Source organism: Sinocyclocheilus anshuiensis, unplaced genomic scaffold (genome assembly GCF_001515605.1).
Source record: "Sinocyclocheilus anshuiensis isolate Anshui unplaced genomic scaffold, SAMN03320099.WGS_v1.1 scaffold51, whole genome shotgun sequence".
NCBI lineage: Eukaryota > Metazoa > Chordata > Actinopteri > Cypriniformes > Cyprinidae > Sinocyclocheilus > Sinocyclocheilus anshuiensis.
The window spans coordinates 3722906-3741454 of NW_015548296.1; the positions used below are offsets into that span (position 1 = coordinate 3722906).

At 35.2% G+C, this 18549-nt stretch overlaps 1 protein-coding gene and 1 long non-coding RNA gene across 5 annotated transcripts in view; one reads left to right on the forward strand and one right to left on the reverse strand.

Annotated features, from left to right (window-relative positions):
• LOC107656068 (uncharacterized) overlaps positions 1-18549 on the forward strand; it is a 63478-nt gene that overhangs the window by 1039 nt on the left and 43890 nt on the right. For 2 of the 3 annotated variants that reach the window (XR_001630519.1, XR_001630520.1), the window contains exon 3: positions 2734-2882. This is a non-coding gene — a long non-coding RNA (uncharacterized LOC107656068). Of the gene's footprint in view, positions 1-2733; positions 2883-15953; positions 16580-18549 lie in introns of those variants that run through there. The other variant, XR_001630518.1, reaches the window with a different exon arrangement.
• LOC107656067 (calcium-activated potassium channel subunit beta-2-like) lies at positions 8700-15936 on the reverse strand. 2 transcript variants are annotated; one of them, XM_016443747.1, is made up of 5 exons: positions 15787-15936; positions 14049-14219; positions 10488-10683; positions 9309-9589; positions 8700-9223 (listed from the first exon to the last, which is right to left on the reverse strand). In XM_016443747.1, exons 1-5 carry the CDS (start codon positions 15837-15839, stop codon positions 9139-9141), a joined length of 786 nt encoding a protein of 261 aa, XP_016299233.1. In that variant the 5' UTR covers positions 15840-15936; the 3' UTR covers positions 8700-9138. The 2 variants fall into 2 exon arrangements, with proteins under 2 accessions (XP_016299233.1, XP_016299232.1); XM_016443746.1 differs by having other exon boundaries at positions 14049-14222.

Here is an 18549-nt window from a genome sequence, read left to right on the forward strand (position 1 = left end):
TGTGTATATATGTATATATATATATATATGTATGTGTGTATATATGTATATGTATATATATATATATATGTATATATATATATATATATATATAAAATAATATGATTAAAAGATTTGCATTTGGGTTTCATCTTATGTTCACTGGCTCTGTTATCTGATGTGGCATTATCATGTGAAAGGGTTATTTGTGTTAGTGGTTGGCGTGTGCGTGTTGGTCTGCGAGGTTGTAGTAATGTAGAGCATTGTGATAGTTTCTTTCTAAATGCATGGCTCTGGCCAGGGCTTTGGTGTTTGTAAGTCAATACTCCATCTCAGGCTTTTGAACGCCACCCACATTTTGCACACATGCCTTCGCTACAGATGCCATCACGTACATCTAACCTTCACAGTTAGCTTTTGCAGTTCATTTAATTTGGTGTCTTTTTTCAGCAACCGTGAAAGTGGCACAAAACTTGTTGAAACCTAAATCTATCTTGTCAGACTCAAAATAATGAGTGCTATAGTTTAAGGAATTAAGGCTGAATGTCCCTTATTCCTTGACTCTTCCCTGCTCTCAAAATCTTGCATAGATGTATTGCTGATGAGCCACCCATTGTTAAGTGTGTGTGAACCTACCTACTTAACCTATTTTGGGACAATTGTGAAAATGCAAAAAAAAAAATTCTGATAGGGTGTGGTTTAGGGGTTAGGTTGCTTATAACTAGCTGTATAAAAAGTAGAAGTCTATACATTTAGATAGCTAAATACACACATTTGTAAAGTACTCCATAAGTATCCATTTACACTTTCAGTCAAAAGTTTGTTTCTGATTCTGATCTTTAAAAAAGTAATCTAAAGGTGTATGCTTAAATGCTTAAAAAATAATTTAAATTATACCTAGCTACATATTTTCAAAACTTAAATCAGATTGATTGTAATGGGTGAGTAAAATATAAAATAACTGTCTAGCATACAGGTACTCAATGCTTCAGTTGAAATACAAACATCAGACAGCAGAGGACGCTAAACAACCACAGAGTACAGAGGTGATGCACTGTAGGATAGATATACAATACTAGTCACATTGCTTACTAAATGCCCATGTGTACATTTTACTATTGTCGTATAATCTGTTAATGAAAAAGTCGCTCCTGGTGGAAATTCATTTTTTTTTATAGTAAATGGAAAAAAAAATGAAATCAAAAAGGCAAGGCACAAGTGAAAGTCATTTTCATGAATTACTGCTTACATTTTATCATGGCCAGTGTGTGAATTAATCACTGACTGCAAATATTTTAAATTTATGCGAGTATAATGACATACCCTTTTGAAATTTATCTTGAAACATATACATTTGTGTATACAAATAATACATACTCTTTTGACTTTGGAGAATTTAGGGCTGGGCGATATAGCTAAAAAATGTATCAACGATATAATGTTTCATATCGTTCGGTATCGATAATTATTGACATTTTTTTATAACCTTTTTTAAAACAAAGAGCAATAGAAAAAAAATGTTTAAATTTAACCACTGTATTTTTAATTTAACCCAATTTATTGAGACAAACAACAAATATTTTTTGTTTTAACAATCAAACACAAAATAAAAATTAAACAAATATCTCATTTCTAATGTTTTATATGCAGATTAAATAGGTCTTAAGGAAACTTTTGTCTTGTCTCCCGAGGCCACAGGAGGGCGCAATGAGCAAAATAATAGTGCATTTAAATTGTAAACGCAAGGAAATAACTGTCTATAAAAAATGTGCATTACGTCTAAATTAACTCATAAAAATCAAATATAATTTCGTAAATTGCATAAACAATTATGAACAAAACAGCATCATGTATTTATGCATTGCTTAATACAAAGAGCCGAATCGCCATGCATTGCTTAATCCAAAGAGCCAAAGAATCATTCACACAGATTGCATTTAAAAACATATGAGACGCAGTGAAAAAGAATAAACCTCGACAAATTCACGATGTGTTTTATAAAAGTTTAAACCGTTTTAACTTTGCATGGCTTTCTATACATCTTTTGTGTGAGACGCGAGTGCAGCAGTCATATTTGTCCGTCTAAAAAATGCGCTGAATATGCGTTCTGTGTTAATGGCTTTGCTTCGGTTTTAACCTAATCAAGATCTTCTCCGCATTGAGCTACTATATTTCTCTAATATTTTGAATGCATAACACAGCAGCGGCGCATCTCGTGGGCTAGACTAACAAAACATTAAAATGCAACAACGTTACATCATTATCTCCGCATCTCGCTCGCCACTGATGACGCTCCCTGACGCACACCTAACATTCAAATGCAAATGTTTATTTTAAATTCGACTAATATTCATTTTTATATTCACAATGTCCTCATCACAGGCAGGTACAGCACTCATGTCCGTGTTTGTGTGTTTTGTATGTTTGTGCTGCAAATGTTTATTTTAAATTTGACTAATATTCATTTTTTATTCACAATCTCCTCATCACAGGCAGGCACAGCACTCATTTCAGCATGTTCGTGTTTGTGTGTGCTGTCTGCGTCACTCATAGCACGTGCCTATATCGTGCGCCATATCGAAAAATTTTTCTATCGTTATCGAAGGTGTACCGTCGATAAATATCGATACCGTTTTATCACCCAGGCCTATTGGAGATTTTTCTTTTTTAATGGCATGTAATCACTGAAAACACTTTTTTTGTAAAATCTGCAGCTCATCTATGAGGTTCTTTAATGATGGGCTCATATTACAGGGAGTGACATCTTGGACCCCAGGCACATGTGTGCTGTCACCACCATACCGGATACTGCCATCATGCCTCTTAACAGCCCGAATGACCCAGCCACCAAGGAGCAGAAGCTACATGATAAGTGGCCCCATCAAATAAGCCAACATATTAAGGTGCTATTTACATGCCTAAAGGCTCTGAAGAGCTCACTGTGTGTTCATAAGGAAATAAATTATGCAACTCTCAGTCCTTAAAGGCATAGTTCACCCAAAAATATTTTCATGCTCAGTCTAATGTTGTTTAAACTGATATTTTGTATGTTTGATCCCCTAAGTTCACCCTACAGGTTTGCAACTGCATAAGGGTGAATAAATGTTTACAGAATTTGGGTGAACTATACCTTTAAAGGTATCATGCATTGACTTACTGATTTTCTTTTCTTTTCTGGATTTGAATTGGATTTGAATGTGAATTTAGATGGCAAACAGGAGCTACCTGTTAAATTTCCTTCATTGTCTATTCAGTAAACTGCATTTACTTTCATTCCAATTCTAATTTCAACTCTACTTTCTGTGGGGTGTGAACATTTTAATTCAGATTTCGAAAAAGACCAACACAAACAATTTGAAGTGCACCAGAGTTTAGCATTTAGGATTAAGGGTTTGTTCTGATCCATAACCGTAAGTATGAGCAGTAGTGATTAGTAATTACCAGCTTCTTCTTCTACTGCTTCCTCCTTTTGTGTCCTCTGCCCCTCGCGAGAAGACCCACAGATGTCCCTTTCTAACAAACAGCACAGCTGTCTGGCCTGAGCACAGGAATGACCATATTTGTGTGGAAGTGTGCATCAGGTCAGGACTATGTTCTGTTGCCAGGGGAACAGTAGGAAGTGGGGTTTCTTGTTCCCAGAGAGTGGAGAAAGATAGAGAGACCCTGTTTGTTGTGTTCTGAGGTAAAAGAGGGCAGCTGAAACGCCAAGAATAGACTCATTTGCTCTTTGTTGTTTGAATGGCTTCTCTGAATCACACATTACATTAGATGCTATCGATCTACTGATGTGGTCATGTGGGGGCCATTTATGCCATTATATTGATGAGGGATTTGTTTATGGTCAGCCAGGTAAAAATAGTAAGTCTGATCGCATTGAAAAGCAATAGCACATCTCTGCTCCTCAAGCCACATGATTTGTGGTAGCATTCATGTCGAGTTACACGTTGTAATATGTAGGGTTGGGAGTTTGTTCAAATCAATAGTAGTTTTTTTTATATGTCAATATAGTGTTTCATTTTTAGTTTTCTTTAATATATAAAATTAAAATAAATAAATAAATGTTGCCTTGGCAACTAGCTAACTAATTAATGTTTAGATAACTAATTAATGTTTATTTTCTTTCAAGTAACAAAAATGTTTTTATATTGTTTTCATTATAGTTTCAGTTTTGGGATGCATCATGATGGATATTATAAATATTTGAGATGTATTTTTAATTGATCAATATCTGATGATTTAATTGTAAATGCTTCTTTCCCTTATTAATGTTTTGATGCTTAAATGTAGTTTTTTTAAATGATTTTTTTGATATTTAATTTATTTAGACAAAATCATATGAAATTTGGCATTTTAGTATTGTGTCAACCAGATATATAATATAGGTGCATCATCCCTAATTTTGATTATGATAAATTATTTATTAATTTTGATGTCTACAAAAAACAATGTGCTTCCAAAAAGTGACAATTACCACAAGTAAGTTGTATTTACAAAAACAGTATGATTTATACTTCTATAGGTGCTTAAAATAACAGCTAATGTTCAGCTGATGATGTATAATGTGGAAATGTTTGACAGTAGGCTTTAAAACAATGTCATCTTCAAAACAGCCAATGACCCAGTGAACTTCATCTCCATATCCCATCATTTTGACTGGCAGTTACTCTGGAGTTATGAGCAATAGCTCATTTCACATAGCCAATAAAATTATCCACCAGACAGATCCCATCAGCCTGGGCCGGGGACCAGTAGTGTGTCACTGCAAACCAAATCAGACAAAGCACAAAAATTACTCCGTCATCCTCTGGGTCTAACGACACTGGCTTATTTGTCTCCAGCGTTCTATATATATATATATGCTGTTTTGACACGGATAATAGACGTCGTGATGGTGTTCAATTGTGTCTTTGATCTCTTGCTATAACAATTACATCTATTTAAAAGGAAAAACCCTCCTTTGGTGGGTAAACAACATTAGAAGGGTCTATTTATGAGGATGTCGTTAGTGAGGGTTGGAAGTGTGTGTGTGTAGGGGGGTCGTGGAGGGATGTGGACTGATTAATTTCAGACTGAGTCTGATTCATCACAGCCTGTCACCTGATTGCACTTTAAAAAGGTGCTCCTGTCCAGAAGCCAATCCGGTGCCATTCAGGCCAAATCCATCTCCCAAGGACAGTCAAATCAGTTCCTCTGCTGTTCCATGTGCTGCTTAGAAACTCACACAAGATGTCCAGGAGACTGTAGGCTACAAGGGTATTGACAGTTTCTGTTGTAAATCTTAATATGCTTTAACACGTATGTGACACGAAAACACATTTTATTCACCATTTGAGATGACAAAGAGAATGAGTTGTACTAATCAACATAAACTTAGCCATCAACAATGGTGGACATAAAAACAAATCTCTTTTGAGGCTGAAGTCATAACACCAGCCTGTATATAAATGAATATCCGAATGTCTGTTCGTTTTGATAAATGTGTTATGTATATAAAACAACAATATTTGTAAGTGACACATATGGTTAGTATGTTTGAGGAGACTGGGGCTAGTTATTTTGGAAGCCTGTTTCCACCACTGAATAAAAAATAAAAAAAGGTAATTGCAACTTTTTATCTCGCAATTCTGACCTTTTTTTTTTTCTCAGAATTGCCTGATACAAACTCGCAATTCTGACTTTTTTTCTCAAAATTGTGTTCTGAGAAATGAAGTCAGAATTGTGTGATTTAAACTTGCAATTGCGAGTTAATAAACTTGCAATTCTGAGAACATATCTTTTTTCTCCTCAGAACTGGACTTTATAACTCACAATTGCGAGTTTATATCTCACAATTCTGAGAAAAAAGTCCGAATTGCGAGTTTCAGGCAATTCTGACTTTATTTCTCGCAATTGCAAATTTATATCCCGCAATTCTGTCTTTATATCTCACAATTCTGACTTTATAACTCGCAATTGTGAGTTTATATCTCACAATTCTGAGAAAAAGTCAGTGCAATTGTGAGAAAAAAAGTCCGAGATGTGAGTTAAAAAGTCGCAATTACCTTTTATATTTTTTATTCAGTGGCAGAAACGAGCTTCAATAACTATTTACTCCAGTAAATATTTATTTAAATACTGAACATTTTGGCTACAAAAAAAAGCTATTAAATTCTTTAACATGATTTCCTATTGGGGCATGGTGTCACAAAATGTCAGTGCATTTTATAAGAAACAATTTTTTTTTAGTTATTTTGGAAGCCTGTTTCCACCACTGAATAAAAAATAAAAAAAGGTAATTGCAACTTTTTATCTCGCAATTCTGACCTTTTTTTTTTTCTCAGAATTGCCTGATACAAACTCGCAATTCTGACTTTTTTTCTCAAAATTGTGTTCTGAGAAATGAAGTCAGAATTGTGTGATTTAAACTTGCAATTGCGAGTTAATAAACTTGCAATTCTGAGAACATATCTTTTTTCTCCTCAGAACTGGACTTTATAACTCACAATTGCGAGTTTATATCTCACAATTCTGAGAAAAAAGTCCGAATTGCGAGTTTCAGGCAATTCTGACTTTATTTCTCGCAATTGCAAATTTATATCCCGCAATTCTGTCTTTATATCTCACAATTCTGACTTTATAACTCGCAATTGTGAGTTTATATCTCACAATTCTGAGAAAAAGTCAGTGCAATTGTGAGAAAAAAAGTCCGAGATGTGAGTTAAAAAGTCGCAATTACCTTTTATATTTTTTATTCAGTGGCAGAAACGAGCTTCAATAACTATTTACTCCAGTAAATATTTATTTAAATACTGAACATTTTGGCTACAAAAAAAAGCTATTAAATTCTTTAACATGATTTCCTATTGGGGCATGGTGTCACAAAATGTCAGTGCATTTTATAAGAAACAATTTTTTTTCTTCATCTTATAGGCCTTTCAGAAAACTATTATAAAAAGCTCACTTCATGAAACAGCAGAAAATTAAATAGCAACATAGAACAATTTCAAACTGCTGTTTTACTAAAAAATCTCTCTCCCTATAAATATGCTGTTTATAACTTTATAACACTTGTATAATACTTGCCCCAATCAGACATTTTTGTTCAATCTATTATATCTCGCCTCAATGTATAGTTTTTATCGTTCATTTGTTTATCCAACAACTATAAGAAATATCACATTTTAGTTTGTATGACTATCTATATATATACAGTGGGTACGGAAAGTATTCAGACCCCCTTAAATTTTTCACTCTTTGTTATATTGCAGCCATTTGCTAGTCTGAATACTTTCCGTACCCACTGTATATATATATATTAACCTATTTTTGGTGGGTTTTTGAAACCAAATACAAAATCACTGCTACAGAATACAGTTATTTGTGTAATTAAATATAGCCTTTGTGGCAACTAGCCCCAGTATCCCCTATTCAAAGAATAATGTCAGATGATACATATGTTGGAGGATTGCTACTGAATTAATTCAGTCACTGTAGATCTTGTCTAAACAAAATTGAGGCACTGTCGTTTCTCTCTATGCAAAACCTTACGAATCATTCAATCCACCTGCAGGGTTTGTTTTGCGAGTGAGAAATTACATCCATATATCAACAACTGACAATACAAGATTCCTGGTTAATAGTCAACAAAAAAGAAATCACTCTAGTGGGAAAAAAAAACACAAATACAGAACTTAACTGAAATTACAGTATATACATGCTTAAATAGCAGTGTTCCTGAAATGTCTTGTGTGCCGTTCACACAGGACACATTCTTTTATTCCTTTGCTCTGGTTTGTTAATGATTTGTGTATGTAGATGTAAAATATTGAGGACAGTTGTCTTGTTTTTTCAGCACCTCGGCTCACACCATGTACATTGCAGATGTTGAGGCTGCTGCATTCTGTTCTATTCTACTGTGTTGTGTCTAGCTGGTTTAGAAGATTTTCTTTGCGAACAACCCATTAGAATTTGGCATTACTGTTGCCACCCACCTTTTAGAACAGACTTGACTTTGCGTATATGATGCCTTACAATGCTAAGTAGCTAGAAAACACACTAGATTTCGTTACACAGCTTTTGGGTCTGCTACAATGGTGCACTACTAGGACTAGACTGGATTTCATCTGAGAATTTTTTTTTTTTTGAAAATTGTCATTCTTACCCTCATGTTGTTCCAAACCTGCATGATTTTTCTTTTTTTCTTTTTCTTTCTTGTGGAACATAAACAAAGATATTTTGAAAAATGTCTCTGTACAATAAAAGTCAATGGGGTCAGATGTTTAGTCCCTGATGTTCTTTAAAATATCACTTTACATTAAGATCTTATTTGTTAACATTAGTTAACATTAAATAGGAGAAATACTTTTTTAATATTAGTTGATAAAAATAAATACAATTGTCCATTGCTTATGTTTGTTCATAGTGCATTAAAGGGATAGTTCACCCAAAAATGAAAATTATCCCATGATTTTCATTTTTGGGTGAACTATCTTTTTATCTAATGTTAACAGATACAACTTTTGATTTAAAAGTATACTTGTAAATGCTGTAGAAATTTTGTCCATTGTTAGAGCAGTTCATGTAGACAAATTTAGCTAAAGTTAACAAATGAAACCATATTGTAAATTGTTAGGAAAATATGTTTATCTTGCATAGAAGAAATTAAGTCATACAGGTTTGACAGGAGGGTGAATAAACTGACAGAATTTTATTTTTTTGGGTGAACTATCCCTTTAATGAATGACAGCACACAGCAGTCACCACTGATGGCAGTAACATATACATTCTACTTTTAATTTCTGTTATTACATAAGCGTCAGCTGGTCAAGACATATTGCTACACAGTGGCAACTTCTTGGAATGGAGTCTCTGATCTGCTGGTCAGAAAGTGTAATTGACACCCCACAACATGTCCACATATTTTGACTCTTGAGTTTCAGGATTGGACTTGACCCAGTCTTATTGTAAAATGTTCCAACTACGACCACTAGAAGCTCTATTGAGTCAATGGTACAGGAAGTTCTCATTCACAACATTACTTCAGCCATGTCAACACAACCCGGCAGATTAACAAGGCTGATGGAGCGTCAGAGCAAGACCATAGGAGAGCGGAAACACTTTGTCGCTATATATGGAGTAGAAAACAGGTCTGTTGACAATTTCGCACATGGAAACTTCCATTCAAACCCCATCCTGGATGCTGCCGTTAAACTTCCGAGTGCAGACCCTGGTGTGAGAGGCTCCTTTTAAGGAATAGAGCCCCATCCTGCAAGGAACACAGCGATTAGATCTCGCTCAAAAGCATCTGTCTCTCTGGTCTGAGGTATCTGTCTGCACACCGTCAGTCTCACCTTTTAATTCGGCTGATCTGCTCGCACAGGAAAGACAGGTACTGAGTGAGCTTCACCATGGCGATGATGAGCGTGCCCCCCACCAGCGTGCACGTGGGCCAGAGGAGCGAGCTAATGATGGCCCCGCGGCCGTAGAGACGTGTCAGGAGGACGCTGTCCTGCTGCTCCGAGGGGTCGTAGTAGCACAGAACCTGCTGGTGCGTCTTCAGTCGCTCTGAGATGTTCATCACAATGCTGTGCATCAGCGTGTGGTCCTTGCGGCACTTTGGGATGTAAAAACACTGCAGGGAAAGAAGGAAGTGCATTTACTTGAAAGGAGTTCAGTTTGTGCACTGCACTGCATCGTGGTCATTCATTATGTTCAGAAACATACTGTGATGTCATCTTAGGGACAAATTGTAAATTGGTAATTTTAGATAATTACATTAATTAAAATGACATTAACAGGTGATTAGTAAGTGTCCCTAGTTTGTCCATATATACGCAAAGAGACAAGCCAGGATTGATGTCCTATAGCACTTTTTTTTTTTTGCTTCTGTAAATGTTTGCTCATAAAGATCTCAAGCACTTCTGAACCCTGATGAAATTGATGTATGCTTGCTCATAACATCATTTTTTTGCCAATTTAATTGTAATCTCTCAAAAAAAATAAAAAATAAATAAAATAAAATACTCTACTTTTCTGCGGTACCTTCAAATATGTAGATTTTTATTTATTTTTTAAATGTATTTTTTGACAGTAAATATATTATTCAAAAATACATTAAACATAATATACATACATCAAATTAACTAAAATTCATTATTTTTTATAAAAATGTTATATTTTTGGAAGATTTTGGGTGATGCAATGAAGGAAAAAGACTCGAAATATATATTTTTTTCATTATTGAACTTTTTTATTTATTTATTTAGTTTAGTTAGTGGTTTGTACACAATGTTTTGTTGAACAACTCAAAAGGGTGATTAATGTGGTAACTTATCTAAATAATCTGGTTTGTTTCAGGTTAAAATCTACTTTTACTACATTTAACAGAAGCAACCGAATTGGTTAATTCTAATCAGAAGCTTTAAAATAACAAGTGTGCATGGTGTCACGGAAGGATTGCCCATGCATCACTATTTACTGGTAATGTGATATATCCCTACAGTTAATGCACATGGTTAGGTGTGGTGTACCTCAGGGTTGGCCTCATGGGCCTCCTCATTGTATGACAGCCGCAGAACTTTGCTGGTGAAGTTCAGACTGACGTATACTTGAAGGCAGGGAAACCTGGAGCTCTTCCTGCACTCTGAGCCGCAACTGTAGCTGCAGTTAATTTCAGCAACTATGTTAGACTTCAGCACTGTACAGTTTGACTCTTCTGTCCAAACGCTGAGAGACAAAAAATGGGCAGAGAAGTAGAAAAAAGTTAAGAAATAATTTATAATGGCGTTAAATGCATTTATCATACAAGATGAAGCGAGATGGCTGGTGGTTAACATGCTGCTGGAGAGCTTCCTACAGTTTCACATTTTCAAGTGCCTTAATATTGATTAGGTTCAGGTGTGTTTGACTAAAGCTGAAATGAAACCCTGCAGGGAGGTAGATCTAGAGAAGCAGGAGTGAGCACACCTGACTTAATGTGAACCTTAACCTGTGGAGAAGTCAAATTACTTGCTGAGTTCTTGCATGCTGTTGAAAGGCATATTGGAGGTAAAGTGAGCATAAACTCACAGTTGGCAATATTTACTTTTTAATTCACATTATTCCAAAAAACAATGTAATAACAACCTTATTTTATGAAATTTGCTCCACGTCTAAAACAACTTTCCTTTTCCGCTGACATCGTCAGTTCCTCTCACTATTTATACCTCTCCCCTCTAGCCTATGTCATATAAAGACCACTTTTTATTATTTCAATCAGTTCTTAAGGAATGAAATCAAGTCTTTTTTACAGAAGTAAATTTTAATTTAATGTGTATTTTACTATAACTGTAATTTAATATTTTGCAGATTGCGAGTGCCCGCCCTTGGCTTCATTTTCCACCCTGCTTAAGGTTGTTTGTATGTGTGCAATGCAGTGACACCAAACTCAGTTATGTGCGGAAATCCTAGTTTGGTGCTGGCATCCTCATTGAATTTGCCCCTTTCCACCCAAAGACTTATTTTCCCTTTGACTATAGGTGAGCTTGAACTTTATACTCTTCAAGAAATTTACACCTCAACTTTGAGCTCTTAACACTCAGCTAGATTTAATCTTTGGTCATTGTTTCTATAAGCATTTTATTGCTTATGCAAATTTTTCTTAGATATAAACAGGTCATTTGCTGAGATAATGGATAAACACCAAAAACCGCCGAGAAACAGAAGCCTACAAAATTGACAGCTAATTAAAGTCTTAAATATTTTGCTAATATTAACAGCCCATTATAGCCATCCCGTTGCAACTTGCAACAAATTATATAATCAAAGCTGCTTTTATTTTTAGCACAATATTTGTACATCAGTACAAAATATTCATAATATATCAAATATTAGTACAATATTTGTACATCAGGGTCACCCTCCATATTCACTAGGGTACACAATGGTGATTTGGCCCTCTGTTGTGGCGGCCGATTACATGTTAGTGTTTGTCTTTGTGCCAGGCCTCTTTCTCCTACTCTATGAATAACAGACACTCTATGAATAACAGACCTTGTGTTCTTTGGCTATTCCAAAGGCTCAGCTGCCTCTTTAATTGCCTTTGACTACAGTGTATGCTAGCTCTTATCTGTGTGAAATCTGTGGTGGGTCAGTGGTATTTGGAAGAGCTCTACAGAACTCAATTCGGCTCCTATGTTGTAATGTTCGCTAATCTGTGTGTTATGGTCAAAAGGGAATGGAATCGGCAAATGTTTGGTACATTGTGGACAATATAATGAGTGATCATATTAGGGGCATTTCATAAGCAAATGAGGAGAACAATATGAAAAATGCAGTTCTGTTCAGAATGAAATCTTCACAGACTGTGCTGAAGCATTTACACAGAAATTAACATAAATGTAGCAAAAAAAAAGTTTTTGTAACTGCAGGGAGCAACTGTTAATGTGATATCTTCTTCTCTGACTGCCGTAGTGCATCTATCTATCTATCTATCTATCTATCTATCTATCTATCTATCTATCTATCTATCTATTCTGAAATGCAGAAATGATTTTGCTTTTTTAAAATATTTTAATTGTATTTTTTATTTTATTTTGCAGTTTGAGCGAATTATAATGCAAAAATAATATTTGCTCTATAGAAGTTTTGTTTACTTCTGCTTTCCAAATTTAGAAATGTGAAAAGGATCTATAGCAGAAATTACAAACATCTGGGATGAAAATTAAATATGAATACATTAGGGGTGGAACGGTTCAACTTACTCACGGTTTGGTTTGTATCACGGTTTTAGAGTCACGGTTTCGGTGCGGTTCGGTATGTGCTATGTTTAGGCAAAAATTATACTGTCAAATAAAAATAAAGAAAATAAGAATAATCTATCTAACTACAAGCAACAGCACAAATAAATACAATAGAGTAAAGATACAAATAAAATAAACAGTGATTTTCAGGGTTTTTTAGGTAGGTCTAACATTAGTTTTTAGGTACAGAAATTGAATAAAGTAATGAAATGTAAAACAGCATTGCATATTTGACTGTATAAATTAAAGATTAATCTTTATTAAATTTACAAAAGCTATTCAATCAAGAGCAGTGAGTGATTTCTTTGTTTGCTCATATTCCAGCATACGGCAGTCGCATTGAACAAGAGTGAATGTTTTTTTTTCATCGCTGTTGGTGTAATGTATTGGGAAGCCAGAATGCGCATCCATCAACCGAAACATATATTAGCCGAACCCTGTTTGTTTTACATGTTATTTATAGCAAACCATATTACAGATGCGTTGTCAGATTTAAGTTGAACCGCAGTCCTAGCGTGTGCCGAACCGTGTGTGGAGAACCGTACGGTTCGATTTTTTTACGCGAACCGTTCCACCCCAGAATACATTAGCATATGCATATTTGTTTCTTCAATTTAGAGGTTACTTAAAGGTACTCTGTAGTTCTGGATGGTTTGACCAAAAAAATCTGTATCAAGGTTTTTTTAATTTTATTTATTTATTTATTTTTTACGATTCTGGCGGTTTCATGGTTTATCATGGTTTTTCGCTGAGTGCGCTTTTGTATGAATCAGAATGCATGAGACAGTTGCAGAACCACTGCATTTTAATCACAATCCAAAACAAACATGTTACATGTAGCATGAGCAGTTTTTGATGTAAATTAGATTAGTATCATTTCAAAATTTAAAGCAAAAACAGAATGGTCTGACTTAAGCTTTGCGAAATTATACTACATAAAATATATCTGCATGAAACAAAAAACGCAGATGGACTGATTGTGACTCTCTGACAGACTCTCTGTAGTATTTCATTGGTTACCGTTGTAAACAAAGCAGCACTTTTAAACACTACATAAATATGCATAAGTCAGTTCCCCTCATATAAACTCCCACCCACAATTTAGTATTTAGGACTTTCTTCCAATATTTCGTGCTTCGTGAACAACAGTGAGTTTGCTCTGCCTGCTACAGTATTTTCTCCTCTTTGTGTCTGTCTTACTATTCAGTTCAGCATTTGAATGGGGAGAACTTACTGAATGCCCCTTTAATTCTGTGGTTTCAGTGTATTTTGTGCAGTTCTGTTCTTGAGAAGGTTTCTGGGCATCTTTACCTGTCTGAGTACGAGCGCACCATTGTGATGCCTAACACAAAGTACATCATGGCAGAGAAAAGGATCATGCTGAGGCCTAAGAGAATGGCTCTGTCCTCTCCAGCCTTCAGCGCGGTGACCGTCCTCCTCTTCTCCAAAATATCATACTCCCGAATCTTCTGATAAAAGGTCCTGCTTGAGTTCCATAAGTCACAAGCCACACAAAAGGGGAGGGGGGAGTAGATTAATGAAGGCATGGTGTATGCCAAACCTAATATAACAAAATATTGCTTCAAGAATCATTTCACCAGTCCTGATCACATAAAAAAATGTTTGAGGCAAAGAATTAGGTTTAGTTCAGAACTCCAATGACATACAGATAGCTGCTGCTGTCCTATTATATATGCATAGTTAGTTCCTTTCCAAATATTTAGCTCATGATTCTTTAATCATTTTTTTGACAGCAGGTCATATTGCTTTTGAAGATTATGCATGGGTGTGAATGCAAGCTGACTAACCTGTCTATCTTTATCAGTGACCTTTTGATAATTACTGTGAGTACAGTGGTCAAAAGCATTACAAACTCACAACCCACTTCCTGTGATTAGTTTACATCAGAATCCAAGATTAGTTTGATCATTAAAATGACATTCTCTGATACTGCTAAATCAGTGTAAAACAGCAGTTATACTTAAAACTGCTAATAATAGTGAGTGAATTTCCGTGCATTAAATAATCTGTGATGCATCAGTTCTAGAATGATGAGAGTAATTTTTATTTAGAATAAGCTGCATATTTTCTAGGGATGCAAATGTTGGCTGATTCAAGCCTTCATTTTGAAATAAAATTAAAAATAGTTGTAAATGCATTGTCACTTTTATATATTTCATTCATACATGTTAATTTCCTATATTTTTTCATTACTTTTGAGCCATTCAGTATTCTCTTAAAGCTCGTTTTTAAATGCACTCATAATAACACTGTTAAATCTCAAAGTGAATATCATTTATTCTGTACAAGTTTCACTTTTAAACAAATGATTTTAGTTTTTGTTGTGTTATTTTATATTCTCTTAAAGCTCGTTTTTAAATGCACTCATAATAACACTGTTAAATCTCAAAGTGAATATCAAATTATAGTTTGTACAAGTTTCACTTTTAAACAAATGATTTTAGTTTTTGTTGTGTTATTTTTCATTTATTTAGAGAAATTAGTCATTTGTTGGTTATCGACTGTAACAAAATTATTTAATGGTCAATTTTTTAATAAATAAATGTATTTTTATTTTTATTATATATTTATATTTTTATAATATTTATATTTTATAATTAGATTTTCAATTTATAACTATTTTTGATAACACTTTAAGGTGTCCTTGTTACACATCATGTTGCATGCACTTACTATTATAATAACAATAAATTATTCATAATTACATGCAAGTAACCATAAGCCAAATCCTAACCCTAACCATATAGTAAGTACATGTAGTTAATTAATATTACTCAGTACTTAAATGTATAATAATTACACTGTAACAAGGACACCTTAAAATAAAGTGTAACCCTATTTTTTACAATTATGTTTATTACCATATTATCCCTCTGTACTTCAGAATGAAATCTTCACAGACTGAAGACATGAATCAACATGAAATCAAACAACCTCCTTACAGAGATCCTAGAAAATTATAGTTTAGCATAGTGCTGTCACAGGTGGTTCAGTTAGTTAGTTAGTTAGTTGAGTCATTGTACTTTACCTTCTCTCACTTCCTGATCCTTGAGCTCCTTTGCTTCCAGCCCACAGAAACATTCTCCCAGCTATTCCAGTGTGTGCGGCTCTCTCTGAAGCACTCAAAAAAGACTGCTGGGATGACCTGACGAGAAAAAAACTCACTTAGTCGACCATGTGCTTCCCTCCACACAGGTTCGTCTGCAAACTGCTCCCAGTGTGAAAAGATGGATGTCTTTTTTTTTCTTCTTTTTTTTTATATCACCTGAAACTAACAGCCTTCAAAAAAGGTGAAATTTTACAACCACAATATTAAACAAGTGACTTCATCATTGTGGACAAGCATAGTAAGTCCAAAAAGAGAATCCATCAGTCTTCAAATAGAGAAAAAGAAAGTTTCCATAATCCTCAGCAGCGAACAAAGTCCGTCTCTTGGAACCAGTTCTCGATAAATAAAACTCACTCCAGGCATTGAAATAAGCATCTGCTCCTTCATTTCCTGCCTGTTGGTTTGGTATTGACTATTCATGGACTGGCGAGTGGCAGGGTGGAAAATAATAATGAGAGTAGTGAGCAAGAAGAGGAGGACCATTCACGGCATTGATCCCTTCCTCCAGCCCCGGCGGAGAGAGAGAGTGAGTGAGAGAGGAAAGAGAGAGGGAGTGCCGCTCAAAGCCTCCTCCTCCCCTGCACCCTGTTGCTGATTGGTGTTGATGGAGAGTCCTGTAGCATCAAGGTGACACAGGTGTTTTGGGCCACGCACTTGCGAATGACTGACTGCACATTCCTGCCCTCAGATGCTGTCCAGTCCAGACTCATCACCCAGCCTGTTCTTTTCAGATTAAAAAAATCAGCCTTGCTGAGCATTTGAAAGAAAAAAATAAAGTGTGTATGTGTATATATATGAAAAGTTTATTTGCAAAAACAGATTTTTTTTTTCGAAAATCATGTTTTTTTTATTGTTAATCATGTTTTTGTGTTTGTTAGTTAGCTGTATTTTTTATTCATTTTTTCACATCATGTTGCATGCACTTACTATTATAATAACAATAAATTATTCATAATTACATGCAAGTAACCATAAGCCAAATCCTAACCCTAACCATATAGTAAGTACATGTAGTTAATTAATATTACTCAGTACTTAAATGTATAATAATTACACTGTAACAAGGACACCTTAAAATAAAGTGTAACCCTATTTTTTACAATTATGTTTATTACCATATTATCCCTCTGTACTTCAGAATGAAATCTTCACAGACTGAAGACATGAATCAACATGAAATCAAACAACCTCCTTACAGAGATCCTAGAAAATTATAGTTTAGCATAGTGCTGTCACAGGTGGTTCAGTTAGTTAGTTAGTTAGTTGAGTCATTGTACTTTACCTTCTCTCACTTCCTGATCCTTGAGCTCCTTTGCTTCCAGCCCACAGAAACATTCTCCCAGCTATTCCAGTGTGTGCGGCTCTCTCTGAAGCACTCAAAAAAGACTGCTGGGATGACCTGACGAGAAAAAAACTCACTTAGTCGACCATGTGCTTCCCTCCACACAGGTTCGTCTGCAAACTGCTCCCAGTGTGAAAAGATGGATGTCTTTTTTTTTCTTCTTTTTTTTTATATCACCTGAAACTAACAGCCTTCAAAAAAGGTGAAATTTTACAACCACAATATTAAACAAGTGACTTCATCATTGTGGACAAGCATAGTAAGTCCAAAAAGAGAATCCATCAGTCTTCAAATAGAGAAAAAGAAAGTTTCCATAATCCTCAGCAGCGAACAAAGTCCGTCTCTTGGAACCAGTTCTCGATAAATAAAACTCACTCCAGGCATTGAAATAAGCATCTGCTCCTTCATTTCCTGCCTGTTGGTTTGGTATTGACTATTCATGGACTGGCGAGTGGCAGGGTGGAAAATAATAATGAGAGTAGTGAGCAAGAAGAGGAGGACCATTCACGGCATTGATCCCTTCCTCCAGCCCCGGCGGAGAGAGAGAGTGAGTGAGAGAGGAAAGAGAGAGGGAGTGCCGCTCAAAGCCTCCTCCTCCCCTGCACCCTGTTGCTGATTGGTGTTGATGGAGAGTCCTGTAGCATCAAGGTGACACAGGTGTTTTGGGCCACGCACTTGCGAATGACTGACTGCACATTCCTGCCCTCAGATGCTGTCCAGTCCAGACTCATCACCCAGCCTGTTCTTTTCACAGAGTCTATCATGCGTTTAAATATAAATCTGATGTGAAGAGCTGAGCTTGTGTCATTTGAAAAACTAAAATTATAATCAAGCACTTAGTGGGATAGCGCGCTAGACACTATGTATAAATATATATTCAAGATTCAAGATTTTTAATTTATCACATACATGGAGAATATATGACCAGCAGTGAAATGTAAGTCAGGTCCGCTCCATGGACAGTGCAATTATTAAAGAATACAAACACAAGAAAATTATATATAAATATAGGTATGGAAAAAGTAAGATAAAAAAAATTAAGAATAAAATAAAATGCGCAGGACAGTATACTGTAGACTTAATAAATATTAAGATGAGCAGGAATATACAAGAGAAGAATGTGCAAACAGGTTGTACAGGGTAGTTACATAGCAGCAATAGAGGTAAAAACGTAAATAAATAAATTATTACATAAATTGCTGTGTGCAAGTGGCAATGTCAGTATATTAAGTGTCTTAATGATAATTAAGTGAAGTCATGTTGGTGTTAAGAGACTGAGTTTGAGTTTAGGAGCCTGATGGCCTGGGGGAAGAAGCTCCTCCTAATTATGTTAATTATTA

Excerpts from the sequence above, each read along its gene's own strand:
- LOC107656067 (XM_016443746.1), bottom strand. The coding sequence starts at position 15,839 with ATGTTTCTGTGGGCTGGAAGCAAAGGAGCTCAAGGATCAGGAAGTGAG. Across the intron at positions 10,684-14,048 it reads GTGCGCTCGTACTCAGACAG|CGTTTGGACAGAAGAGTCAA; the intron begins GTAAAGATGCCC and ends TTTGTCTCTCAG. Across the intron at positions 9,224-9,308 it reads CAGATCAGCCGAATTAAAAG|GATGGGGCTCTATTCCTTAA; the intron begins GTGAGACTGACG and ends TGTTCCTTGCAG.